The 12,391-nt window shown below is 46.8% G+C and overlaps 1 protein-coding gene across 2 annotated transcripts in view; it reads left to right on the top strand.

Annotated features, from left to right (window-relative positions):
* Nucleotides 1–12,391, top strand: part of dip2bb (disco-interacting protein 2 homolog Bb) — a 57,793-nt gene that overhangs the window by 30,123 nt on the left and 15,279 nt on the right. The window contains exons 18-25 of one of the 2 annotated variants that reach the window (XM_061219171.1): nt 754–893; nt 2,071–2,207; nt 2,581–2,661; nt 4,895–5,022; nt 6,301–6,415; nt 6,853–7,054; nt 7,286–7,398; nt 11,953–12,033. In XM_061219171.1, the coding sequence (XP_061075155.1) occupies nt 754–893; nt 2,071–2,207; nt 2,581–2,661; nt 4,895–5,022; nt 6,301–6,415; nt 6,853–7,054; nt 7,286–7,398; nt 11,953–12,033 (997 nt within the window). Of the gene's footprint in view, nt 1–753; nt 894–2,070; nt 2,208–2,580; nt 2,662–4,894; nt 5,027–6,300; nt 6,416–6,852; nt 7,055–7,285; nt 7,399–11,952; nt 12,034–12,391 lie in introns of those variants that run through there. The other variant, XM_061219172.1, reaches the window with a different exon arrangement.

Here is a 12,391-nt window from a genome sequence, read left to right as displayed (position 1 = left end):
ACCCTCATTTCAATTTTGGCTGGGCCTTTTCTTTGCGGATATCCAGGCAACTGTTTGCACACCCCATCACCTTTAATTAATTAACCCTTAAGAGTACGTGTTTTTGCAAAAAAAAGTTAGTGTTCAAGAACTCCCTTGCCTTCAGGTGCCAGGAGTGATTGTTACATCAGCATTGGAGTGTCTGTGGGTTGGTGAACATTGTGATCATGTGTTTGTGATGATACACCTTAAAGGGTTTATTTACAGTAGGTGTAATGGCTCGGTCATGCCAAAGTTGCTGGGAGCTGCCATGTTGCTATAGCGATATACGTAGAACACTGGGCGAAATAGACTGGCAACGTTGAAATTGTTCAGGGCACTTGTTTTACCAAACCATGATGAGAAGACTTTTTGAAGAGGTTTTGGCATTGATGGCTTCCCATATATAGGCACTCAGTTTAGTGGAAGACAGCTTAGCTATGGTTTTTCTATGCCCGTAGGTATACTGTAACTATTATTTAGGCCTAAATAATTAATCTATTTCACACCGATTTGAAAGAGCGCAATCACAGTAGCTACTGTTCTTTTTTTTAAATGGGTTTATGTTAAGGTAGTGTTGAGGTTAATTCAGGAGTGCTTTTAAGTTGTCCATCCAGTGGAAAGGTGCGGTTAGTGACTGGTATAACGACTGGTATAACCCTGGCCTCAGAATGTATTCAGACCCCTTCACTTTTTGCACACGCTATTGTGTTGTGGATTCCCCCCCCCCCGTAGGCCCGGCGTTCCCGGCGCGCCCCTTCCTGCGCGGGCCATCCTGTCCATGGGGGGTCTGAGTCATGGCGTGATCCGGGTCAACACGGAGGACAAGAACTCTGCGCTCACCGTGCAGGACGTGGGGCACATTATGCCTGGAGGTGAGGCCTGTAAGATCCCTCACAGGGGCCCTCTCTGTGTGCTGCAGTACTGATGATTCTGTTCTTCAGTACAGCCCTGATGCTGTGATTCTGTTCCTCATTACAGCCCTGATGTTGTGATTCTGTTCTTTATTATGGCCCTGATGTTGCGATTCTGATCTTCATTATGGCCCTGATGTTGTGATTTGTTCTTTACAGCTATGGTGTTGTGATTCTGTTCATTACAGCCCTGATGTTGTGATTCGTTCTTCATTGCAGCCCTGATGTTGTGATTCGTTCTTCATTGCAGCCCTGATGTTGTGATTCTGTTCTTCATTACAGCCCTGATGTTGTGATTCTGTTCTTCATTACAGCCCTGATGTTGTGATTCTGTTCTTCATTACAGCCCTGATGTTGTGATTCTGTTCTTCATTACAGCCCTGATGCTATGATTCGTTCTTCATTGCAGCCCTGATGTTGTGATTCTGTTCTTCATTACAGCCCTGATGTTGTGATTCGTTCTTCATTACAGCCCTGATGTTCTGATTCTGTTCTTCATTACAGCCCTGATGTTCTGATTCTGTTCTTCATTACAGCCCTGATGCTGTGATTCTGTTCTTCATTGCAGCCCTGATGTTGTGATTCTGTTCTTCATTACAGCCCTGGTGTTGTGATTCTGTTCTTCATTGCAGCCCTGATGTTGTGATTCTGTTCTTCATTACAGCCCTGATGTTGTGATTCTGTTCTTCACTACAGCCCTGATGTTGTGATTCTGTTCTTCATTACAGCCCTGATGTTGTGATTCTGTTCTTCACTGCAGCCCTGATGCTGTGATTCTGTTCTTCATTGCAGCCCTGATGTTGTGATTCTGTTCTTCATTACAGCCCTGATGTTGTGATTCTGTTCTTCATTACAGCCCTGGTGTTGTGATTCTGTTCTTCATTACAGCCCTGATGTTGTGATTCTGTTCTTCATTGCAGCCCTGATGCTGTGATTCTGTTCTTCATTGCAGCCCTGATGTTGTGATTCTGTTCTTCATTACTGCCCTGATGTTGTGATTCTGTTCTTTGTTGCAGCCCTGATGTTGTGATTCTGTTCTTTACAGCTATGGTGTTGTGATTCTGTTCATTACAGCCCTGGTGTTGTGATTCTGTTCTTCACTACAGCCCTGATGTTGTGATTCTGTTCTTCATTGCAGCCCTGATGTGCATTGTGAAGCCTGATGGTCCGCCCCAGCTGTGTAAAACAGATGAGATTGGGGAGATCCTGGTAAACTCTCGAGCTGGAGGGACCATGTACTATGGCCTGCCGGGTGTCACCAAAAACACGTTTGAGGTATTTGCTGTGCTCTCGTCTGCCATTCTCCACAAACACAGTAACATGCGTTTGGCAAATAAGCTGCTGGAACACGCTACTGGAACACGCTATGTAAGTGCATGTATGTAAGAATGTGCACCACACTGGCACATCTTTATCTTTTGCTCTGAAATGTGCCATGCCATGAACCAGAACTCTGAAACATGCTAGTGTAAAAAGTATTTCGGCAATTCAGCAACATGCTCATGTACCTTGCATGGTAGCCTATTGCCTTTGGTGTGAGTGTGTGTGAATGAGTGAATGAGAGGCATCAATTGTACAGCTCTTTGGATGAAAGCAATATATAACTGCTGTCCATTTTCCATTGGAGACTAAGTGTGTTTGTCTCTAGGTGATTCCTGTGAACTCCAGTGGGGCCCCGATAGGAGAGATTCCCTTCGTACGGTCAGGCCTGCTGGGATTCGTGGGCCCGGTATGTGAGCAGGAAATGAAATGGCTGACTTCAGTCCTTTCCTATTTTTTAATGAGTTTAAACGCACACACAAAAAAAAAACATGCATATGAACATTGTTGTGATTTGTGAGGAAGTTTCATTCATTGCCCTTATAATTGCTGTCTAATTACATCCTCGCTGATGCTGGTGTCTTCCTGATGCACGACAAATATGTTCCTCTTGGGAATAAAGAAAAAAAGTCCTCATTCAGTCTCAAAAGATACATCAGCCTCTCCATCCAGTATATTTCCTTTACACTAATGTCACCAGTTTATGTTCAGTATTTCCTTTTCCAAAAATTCCAATTTGTTCCTTTCAAATAAAGCTGAATTTGAAATAAGAATCACCACCCCCATCTGGTGGCTACTATAGGAACTGTAGAATGAATTCCTACCAAATATTTAACATTTCTCATGTTCCATTCCAGTTGTGGTCATTTTGTTTCTTGTAGGTATACCTGTACCTTCTCTTTGAAAGATTTCACCTATTTCTCCTTGAATGGATTTGACATTCCGTTTGCGTTTTCAGACACCAGTTGAAGACAACTGCATTGCATATGGGCAGCCTGTAGCATAGTGGTTAAGACACATGACTGGAACCCGCATGGTTGGAGGTTCAATCCCCAGTGTTCAATCCACGATTAGATCCGTGCAGCTGTTAAGCCCTTGAGCAAGGCCCTTAACCCCACATTGCTCCAGGAGGGGATTGTCCCCTGCTTAGTCAAATCAAATGGGGTCTCTTTTGATAAAAGCATCAGCTAAATAACATGTAATGTAATGCATTCTGCCCTGCACTGATCATGACAGCTCAGGACTGTATAAACCGTACAAACATCAAAAACGAAGGGAAAACAACGGTTGACTTTCAAAAGCAGGCGATTCCTCCCCAGCTCATGTCTCTGATCCCACTGGAGGAATGGGGGGGGCGGGGAATCCTTGCTCAGAAGGCCACCCCCACTGGAAATTAGAACAGAAATGTCCGGCTTAAAGCCTGTTACGTTATCTACGCAAGGAACGTGAAGGTGTGGAACTACCAAAGGAGCGAAGCAAAGGATGTTTCTTGTGTGTGCAATCCAAATTTTGTAATGTGATGCAAACTTGCGCTGCCATCCCACACATTTTCATTAGAGGCGGTAAATGTAAACAGGATGTAAAACTTTTAAACAAACACACAAAGAAGAGATCCTCTCCGCTCACTCCAGCCAGATTATCCCAGGCTGCCATCTTGTGGATTGGCAGCATATAACCTCACAAAAACAAGCCGGTAAACGTGCGTATGGGATATAAAGCAAAGAGCTTGCATGTGTCCCGCGTTGACATTTGCATTTGCCCTCCTTGCATAGAGTATGTTTCAGGTTTTAATCAGGTGTACCTGAGGTCCTCTCCCGGCCAGTCTATAATATAACGGAATCGATTAATCAGAAAAAGGGAAAACTTGGCTTCCGGCTGTTTCAGATTAAGGGCCTTTTGAGTGATTAGATCATTGCATTACATTACATTAATGGCATTTGGCAGACGCTCTTATCCAGAGCGACGTACAACAAAGTGCATACCCATAACCAGGGATAAGTGCGCTGAAAGACCCTAGAGGGAAGTACAATTTCAACTGCTACCTGTACAACAACGATAAGGACCAGGGCCTATTTGAATTTTTTTTTTTAACAAACAAACAAACAACAAAGCATAAGTGACCGAACTTAACTATCCAAACACTGCTTACCTAGCCAACTAAAAATACCGATACACAAAGTAAATCACAGAAAGACAACAATTAAGGTTCACATGGAGGTAGGGAGGGACGGGGAGAGGTGCTGCTTGAAGAGGTGCGTCTTCAGTTTGCGCTTGAAGGTGGGGAGAGATTCTACAGTTCTGACCTCAACAGTTCATTCCACCACTGTGGAGCCAGAACAGACAGTAGTCGTGAGTTCAATCAACAGTACGCGAGGCACAAATGCAACTAAAGTAATAATCGGCTGAAATGAAATTGGTTGGACTGAGTCATTCTGTCATACTCAACGTGTTCATGGCCTGATGTTTGTGGTGGGCAGGAATGAGTGTGTGTATTCCTGCAGGGCAGCCTGGTGTTTGTGGGCAGGAATGAGTGTGTGTATTCCTGTAGGGCAGTCTGGTGTTCGTGGGCAGGAATGAGTGTGTGTATTCCTGCAGGGCAGTCTGGTGTTTGCGGGCAGGAATGAGTGTGTGTATTCCTGCAGGGCAGCCTGGTGTTTGTGGTGGGCAGGAACGAGGGGCTGTTGATGGTCAGCGGACGCAGGCACAGCGCGGATGACGTGGTGGCCACGGCCCTGGCGGTGGAGCCCATACGCACTGTGTACCGCGGGAGGTGAGTGGAGCTAACGTTCGGCTACATCAAACTGCTTCCTGTTCGCCGTGAGTGTTAGCTAACGTTAGCTAACAGTGTGAAGAGGCGTGGCAAACAAAATGGCTGCCGACAGGGACGACGCAGTGTGAATAAAAGTGCGTGTGTGTGAGAGCGTGTGTGACTGTGTGTGACTGTGTATATATATGTGTGTGTGTGTGTGTGTGTGTGTGTGTGTGTGTGTGTATATGTGTCCGGGAGCATGCACGTGTGCACGGGAGTGTGTGTGTGTGTGTGTGTGTGCGTGCGTGCGTGCGTGCGTGCGTGCGTGCGTGAGTGTGTATCTGTGTGTGTGCGTGCGGGAGTGTGTATCTGTGTGTGTGTGTGTGTGTGTGTGTCTGTGTGTGTGTGTGTGTGTGTGTGTCCGGGAGCGTGTGTGTGTGTGTGTGTGTGTGTGTGTGAGAGAGAGTGTGTGTGTGTGTGTGTGTGTGTCTGTATCTGTGTGTTTGTGTGTGTGTGTGTGTGTCCGGGAGCGTGCACGTGCACGTGTGTGTGACTGTGTGTATCTTTGTGTGCGTATGTATCTGTGTGTGAGTGTGTGTATCTGTGTCCGGGAGCGTGCGTATCTGTGTGTGTGACCATGTGGCGTATCTGTGTGTGTGACGGTGTGGCGTATCTGTGTGTGTGACGGTGTGGTGTATCTGCAGGATTGCGGTCTTCTCTGTGACGGTGTGGTGTATCTGTGTGTGTGACCGTGTGGTGTTTCTGCAGGATTGCGGTCTTCTCTCTGACGGTGTGGTGTTTCTGCAGGATTGCGGTCTTCTCTGTGACGGTGTGGTGTATCTGTGTGTGTGACGGTGTGGTGTATCTATGTGTGTGACGGTGTGGTGTATCTGCAGGATTGCGGTCTTCTCTGTGACGGTGTGGTGTATCTGTGTGTGACGGTGTGGTGTATCTGCAGGATTGCGGTCTTCTCTGTGACGGTGTGGTGTATCTGTGTGTGTGACGGTGTGGTGTATCTGTGTGTGACCGTGTGGTGTATCTGCAGGATTGCGGTCTTCTCTGTGACCGTGTGGTGTATCTGTGTGTGTGACCGTGTGGTGTATGTGCAGGATTGCGGTCTTCTCTGTGACGGTGTGGTGTATCTGCAGGATTGCGGTCTTCTCTCTGACGGTGTGGTGTTTCTGCAGGATTGCGGTCTTCTCTGTGACCGTGTGGTGTATCTGTGTGTGTGACGGTGTGGTGTATCTGTGTGTGTGACCGTGTGGTGTATCTGTGTGTGACCGTGTGGTGTATCTGCAGGATTGCGGTCTTCTCTGTGACCGTGTTCTATGACGAGAGGATCGTGGTGGTGGCGGAGCAGAGGCCTGACGCCAGCGAGGAGGACAGCTTCCAGTGGATGAGCCGAGTGCTGCAGGTCCCCCCTCCGTCCCTCTATCCATCCCTCTCTCCCCTCCTCCATCCCTCTGTCATCCCTCTCTCCCCTCCTCCTTTCATCCAGCCATCCATCCCTCTCTCCCCTCCTCCTTCCCTCTATCCATCCCTCTCTCCCCCCTCCTTCCCTCTATCCATCCCTCTCTCCCCTCCTCCTTCCCTCCATCCATCCATCCCTCTCTCCCCTCCTTCTTCCCTCTATTCATCCCTCTCTCCCCTCCTCCTTCCCTCCATCCATCCCTTCGTCTCTCCTCCTTCCCTCCATCCATCCCTTTGTCTCTCCTCCATCCCTCTATCATCCCTCTCTCCACTCCTCCTTTCATCCATCCACCCATCCCTCTCTCCACCCTCCCTCTATCTATCCCTCTCTCCACTCTCCTCCTTCCCTCCATCCCTCTCTCTGTGTGTTTCCTCCTGCAGGCCATAGAGAGCATCCACCAGGTGGGTCTGTACTGTCTGGCTCTGGTTCCGGCAAACAGCCTCCCCAAAACTCCCCTGGGCGGCATCCACGTCTCTGAGACCAAGCAGCACCTCCTGGAGGGAAACCTGCACCCCTGCAACATCCTGATGTGCCCCCACACCTGCGTCACCAACCTCCCCAAACCACGGCAAAAACAGCCAGGTATGAACACACCTGCGTCACCAACCTCCCCAAACCACGACAAAAACAGCCAGGTATGAACACACCTGCGTCACCAACCTCCCCAAACCATGGCAAAAACAGCCAGGTATGAACACACCTGCCTCACCAACCTCCCCAAACCACTGCAAAAACAGTCAGGTAAAAACACCTGTGTCACCAACCTTCCCAAACCACAGCAAAACTGACCGATTTGGTTTGTCTCCCTTTCAGTGGGGGTGGGTCCAGCCTCCATCATGGTGGGCAACCTGGTGGCAGGAAAGAGAATTGCGCAGGCAGCTGGGAGAGAACTGGGTGTGACTGAAGACCAGGAAATGCTCAGGAAGGTAAGGCCATTGTTCACAGTTATAACACAGTCACTGCATTGAGTGAGCACAGTAAAAATAACACAGTCACTGTCACTGAGTGGGCACAGTTATAATAACACAGTCACTGTCACTGAGTGGGCACAGTTACAATAACACAGTCGCTGTCATTGAGTGAGCACAGTTATAACACAGTCACTGTCACTGAATGAGCACAGTTATAACACAGTCACTGTCACTGAGTGAGCACAGTTACAATAACACAGTCACTGTCACTGAGTGAGCACAGTTATAATAACACAGTCACTGTCACTGAGTGAGCACAGTTACAATAACACAGTCACTGTCATTGAGCACAGTTACAATAACACAGTCTCTGTCATTGAGTGAGCAGTTATAACAGTCACTGTCATTGAGTGAGCACAGTTATAATAACACAGTCACTGTCACTGAGTGAGCACAGTTACAATACAGTCATTGAGTGAGCAGTTATAACAGTCACTCATTGAGCACAGTTACAATAACACAGCCACTGAGTGAGCACAGTTATAACACTGTCATTGAGTGAGCACAGTAAAAATAACACAGTCACTGCCATTGAGTGAGCACAGTTACAATAACACAGTCACTGAGTGAGCACAGTTATAACACTGTCATTGAGTGAGCACAGTTACAATAACACAGTCACTGCCATTGAGTGAGCACAGTTATAATAACACAGTCACTGTCACTGAGTGGGCACAGTTACAATAACACAGTCACTGCCATTGAGTGAGCACAGTTATAATAACACAGTCACTGTCACTGAGTGGGCACAGTTATAATAACACAGTCACTGTCACTGAGTGGGCACAGTTATAATAACACAGTCACTGTCATTGAGTGAGCACAGTTATAATAACACAGTCACTGTCACTGAGTGAGCACAGTTATAATAACACAGTCACTGTCATTGAGTGAGCACAGTTATAAGTCTTTTTTTTCTTTTTTCTTTTTACCTTATTGTGTTATTTTCATTCAAATTTTATACATTTTGGATTCATCTTGTAGTAATTACAGCACTTTTTACATGTAGTCCCCCATTTCAAAGTTTGAGACAAATTGGCATAATGTCAATTAAAAGAGTGATTTGTATTTAGTTTTGAGATTTGTATTTGATTAAATATCCTTTGCATGCCATGACTTCCTGATGTCTGTGACCTATCAACATCATCAGAGTCTGGATATCTTAATTTCAGGTTGTCCTACAAACTCTTTGCATTTGAATGGATCTCAATGGGAATTGGGAGGTGGGACTAGATTCAACTGAAAATGATGTTGATGCAGTATGGAGCACATTTGTTGTCATCAAGGGTCCAATGTATCAAATGAGCCTCAAACCATCAGGCTGCCAGATATGCAGTAGATAAATATTCGGAAGAAACAATTATTGTAGTATCTACTGCATATCTGGCAGCAACACAGTGGTTTGAGGCTCATGTCATAGCTTGGTCCCTTCATGACTTAAAGCCAGGATGGAGGACTAAGGTACAGTCTGAAAAGGTGTGTTTTCAGTCTGCGTTGAAATATGGGGAGGGATTCTGTTGTTCTGACAGTGGTCATGCCACCACTGAGGAACCAGAACAGAGGACAGGCGTGAACATGCAGCTCGACCGCCTGGTGCTCGTAATGAGAGGACCACAGGGCGACCGGACCCACTCTCGCTGGGGTGTAGGGTGCCATTTTAGTCTGGGTGTACAGAGGGGCAGTCCCCTTAACAGCCTGCTATGCCAATACTACCGCCTTGAGACGGATGCGTGCAGCAATAGGCGATGGAAAATGGGGTGACATGAGCCAACCTGGGCCGATCGGTGGTCAGGCCGGCTGCAGCATTCTGGACCACCTGGAGGGGCTTGATGACACGAACTGGGAGACCAGCCAGGAGGGAGTTACAGTAATCCAGGCAAGAGATGACAAGCACCAGGACGAGGGGCTGGGTGGCTTTCTCTGTCAGAAGAAGAAAGATGCAGCATATGTTATGGAGGAATAACCTCCAGGTTCTACCAATGGAGGATATATGTGGAGCAAGGCTGAGATGGTCATTAAGGGTCATTGCAAGATTCCTGGCTGTATGGGAGGAGGATACCACAAAGCCCTGGTCAGTCAGAGAGATCGTCTCGATTGTTGGAGAGGACAGTAGGGATGTTGAGAAGTTCAGTCTTGCCAAGGTTAAGCCTCTGTTCTCTCCATTTCCCTGTTGCCTGACTAAAGGCTTGTTCTCTCCATCTCTCTAATGTCTGACTAAAGGCTCATTCTGTTCTCTGCATTTCTCTAATGTCTGACTAAAGGCTTGTTCTGTTCTCTGCATCTCTCTAATGTCTGACTAAAGGCTTGTTCTTTCCATCTCTCTAATGTCTGACTAAAGGCTCATTCTGCTCTCTGCATCTCCCTAATGTCTGACTAAAGGCTCATTCTGCTCTCTGCATCTCACTAATGTCTGACTAAAGGCTCATTCTGCTCTCTGCATTTCTCTAATGTCTGACTAAAGGCTCATTCTGTTCTCTGCATCTCTCTAATGTCTGACTAAAGGCTCATTCTGCTCTCTGCATCTCTCTAATGTCTGACTAAAGGCTTGTTCTGTTCTCTGCATCTTTCTAATGTCTGACTAAAGGCTTGTTCTTTCCATCTCTCTAATGTCTGACTAAAGGCTCATTCTGCTCTCTGCATCTCTCTAATGTCTGACTAAAGGCTCATTCTGCTCTCTGCATCTCTCTAATGTCTGACTAAAGGCTCATTCTGCTCTCTGCATCTCTCTAATGTCTGACTAAAGGCTTGTTCTGTTCTCTCTGTCTCCATTGTTGTGGGGATGTAGCTCTGTATGTGGCCCACTACGATGGTAAGGATGGCCCTGCCTGCTGGCCCCACCCACACCTGAGCCTGTCAGTCTCCACACAGCGTCCTGATTGGATGACCATCACCCTTTACTATACTGCGTCAGGGGTTCACATAAGCCTGATAGTGTAACGTTAGCCCTCAGGAGAAAATCTTTATTACTGTGGCTGAGAAACAGATTAAAACTAAACATAGTTAGTCCTTTGCCTGTACCATTAGCCACATTTAGTCCATAGCCTGTGCCATTTCTGTCACATTTAGTCCCTAGCCTGTACCATTAGTAACATTTAGTTTGTAGCCTGTGCCATTTCCATCACATTTAGTCCGTAGCCTGTGCCATTAGCCACATTTAGTCCATAGCCTGTACTATTAGTCCAATTTAGTCTGTAATCTGTGCCATTAGTCACATTTATTCTGTAGCCTGTCACATTAGACACATTTTAGTCTGTCGCCTGTGCCATTAGTCCCATTTAGTTCGTAGCCTGTGCTATTAGTCATATTTAGTCCATAGCCCTGCCATTAGTCACATTTAGTCCATAGCCCGTGTCATTCGTAACATTTAGTCCATAGCCCTGCCATTAGTCACATTTAGTCCGTAGCCTGTGCCATTACAGTCACAGTTAGTCCCTAGCCAGAATAACTTGAGTTTGTGCATTCCAAAAATCACGCATGATAGAGGGCTGATCTAACAATGCAACATCCGATTTGGCATTCCAGAGAGGTTTTAAAGCATTGAATATGCACAGTGTTAAGGTTTTAAAGCATTGAATATGCACGAGTGTTAAGTCAGAGATTATGTGCACCCCTGTGATGCTTCTCTGGATGTGGAACAGTATGAGAGCTCAAAGCACTGCATGGTCTCCTGCCTGAAGCAAGCAAGCAGCCTGCATGTGCATTCTGAAAGCGTTCCTTTTTCAGCCATGTATACATTCTCAGTCACTGAATCCTTATTGATCATGGCTCAAACCACATAATGGATAGAAATATATCAGGGTGATGCATCATCCACATTAACGGCCAATTTGTGCAATCTTTTGTTTTTTTGTTTTTTTGCTTCAAAAAAATCTTGTTTTGATTCTTGTCACATTCCATTGAAATTGATGGGTCCCCCCCCCCCCCCCCCCCCCAACTTGTGCCAAGCTGTTGCTGACTCTTCCCCCTTCTGTGTAATCGCCTGCCTTGGTGTGGTTTTGGTCTTGTTACTTGGTGACTTGTTCAGTGGTGCAGGGCTGTTCTGCGGAGTGCACGTAAAATTGGGTCTTTGTCGGGGTTGTGCAGAATGTGCGGTGTGTGGTTGCAGTCAGTGGAAAGGGTGCGCACTTCCTCAGGAATTTAAAAGTGCGTAGTTAGCCACTGCCCGCACAGATGATGACTGGTTGACCGGTGATGCATCTGTGGCATAATAAGTGAGGTTTGGTTCTGGGCTCAATGAAAGTGCCACAGCGTGAATCATTAACTGGGGGGATGGTGTGCGTGTGTGTGAGTGTGAGCTCAGTGGCTGTCTCAGTATTATGTGTGTGTGTGTGTGTGTGTGTGTGTGTGTGTGTGTGTGTGTGTGTATGTGTATGTGTATGTGTATGTGTATGTGTATGTGTATGTGTGTTTGTGTGTGAGCGTGTGAGCGTGTGAGCGTGTGAGCGTGTGAGCGTGTGAGCGTGTGAGCGTGTGTGTGAGTTCTCACTGTAACTCTGCTCCCCTCAGCAGCACCAGTACCTAGCCGAGGCCTTGCAGTGGAGAGCCAGCACTGACCCGGATCACGTTTTGTATGTGCTGCTCAATGCAAAGGTAGAACATTCTAACGCTCACACGCTCACACTTTCACACGCTCACACACTCACACGCTCACACATTGGTTAAACATGTATCTGTTGCAGTTTGTCAGCTAGTTGACGGTACTTCCCTCTATTAGTAGTAGCCCTACAGTTGATCATAAACAGTCTGCAAAGGCAAAGGAGATAAGAGTTGGAAATGTAGTTCTCTGAGGTGCTGAGGGATGGAAATGTAGTTCTCTGAGGTGAGGGGGAGGGATGGAAATGTAGTTCTCTGAGGTGAGGGGAGGGATGGAAATGTAGTTCTCTGAGGTGAGGGGCAGGGATGGAAATGTAGTTATCTGAGGAGCTGAGGGATGGAAATGTAGTTCTCT

This window comes from Conger conger, chromosome 14 (genome assembly GCF_963514075.1).
Source record: "Conger conger chromosome 14, fConCon1.1, whole genome shotgun sequence".
Classification (NCBI taxonomy): domain Eukaryota; kingdom Metazoa; phylum Chordata; class Actinopteri; order Anguilliformes; family Congridae; genus Conger; species Conger conger.
The sequence above is the reverse complement of the archived record's forward strand: the minus strand, read 5'-3'. Positions and strand labels throughout refer to the sequence as shown.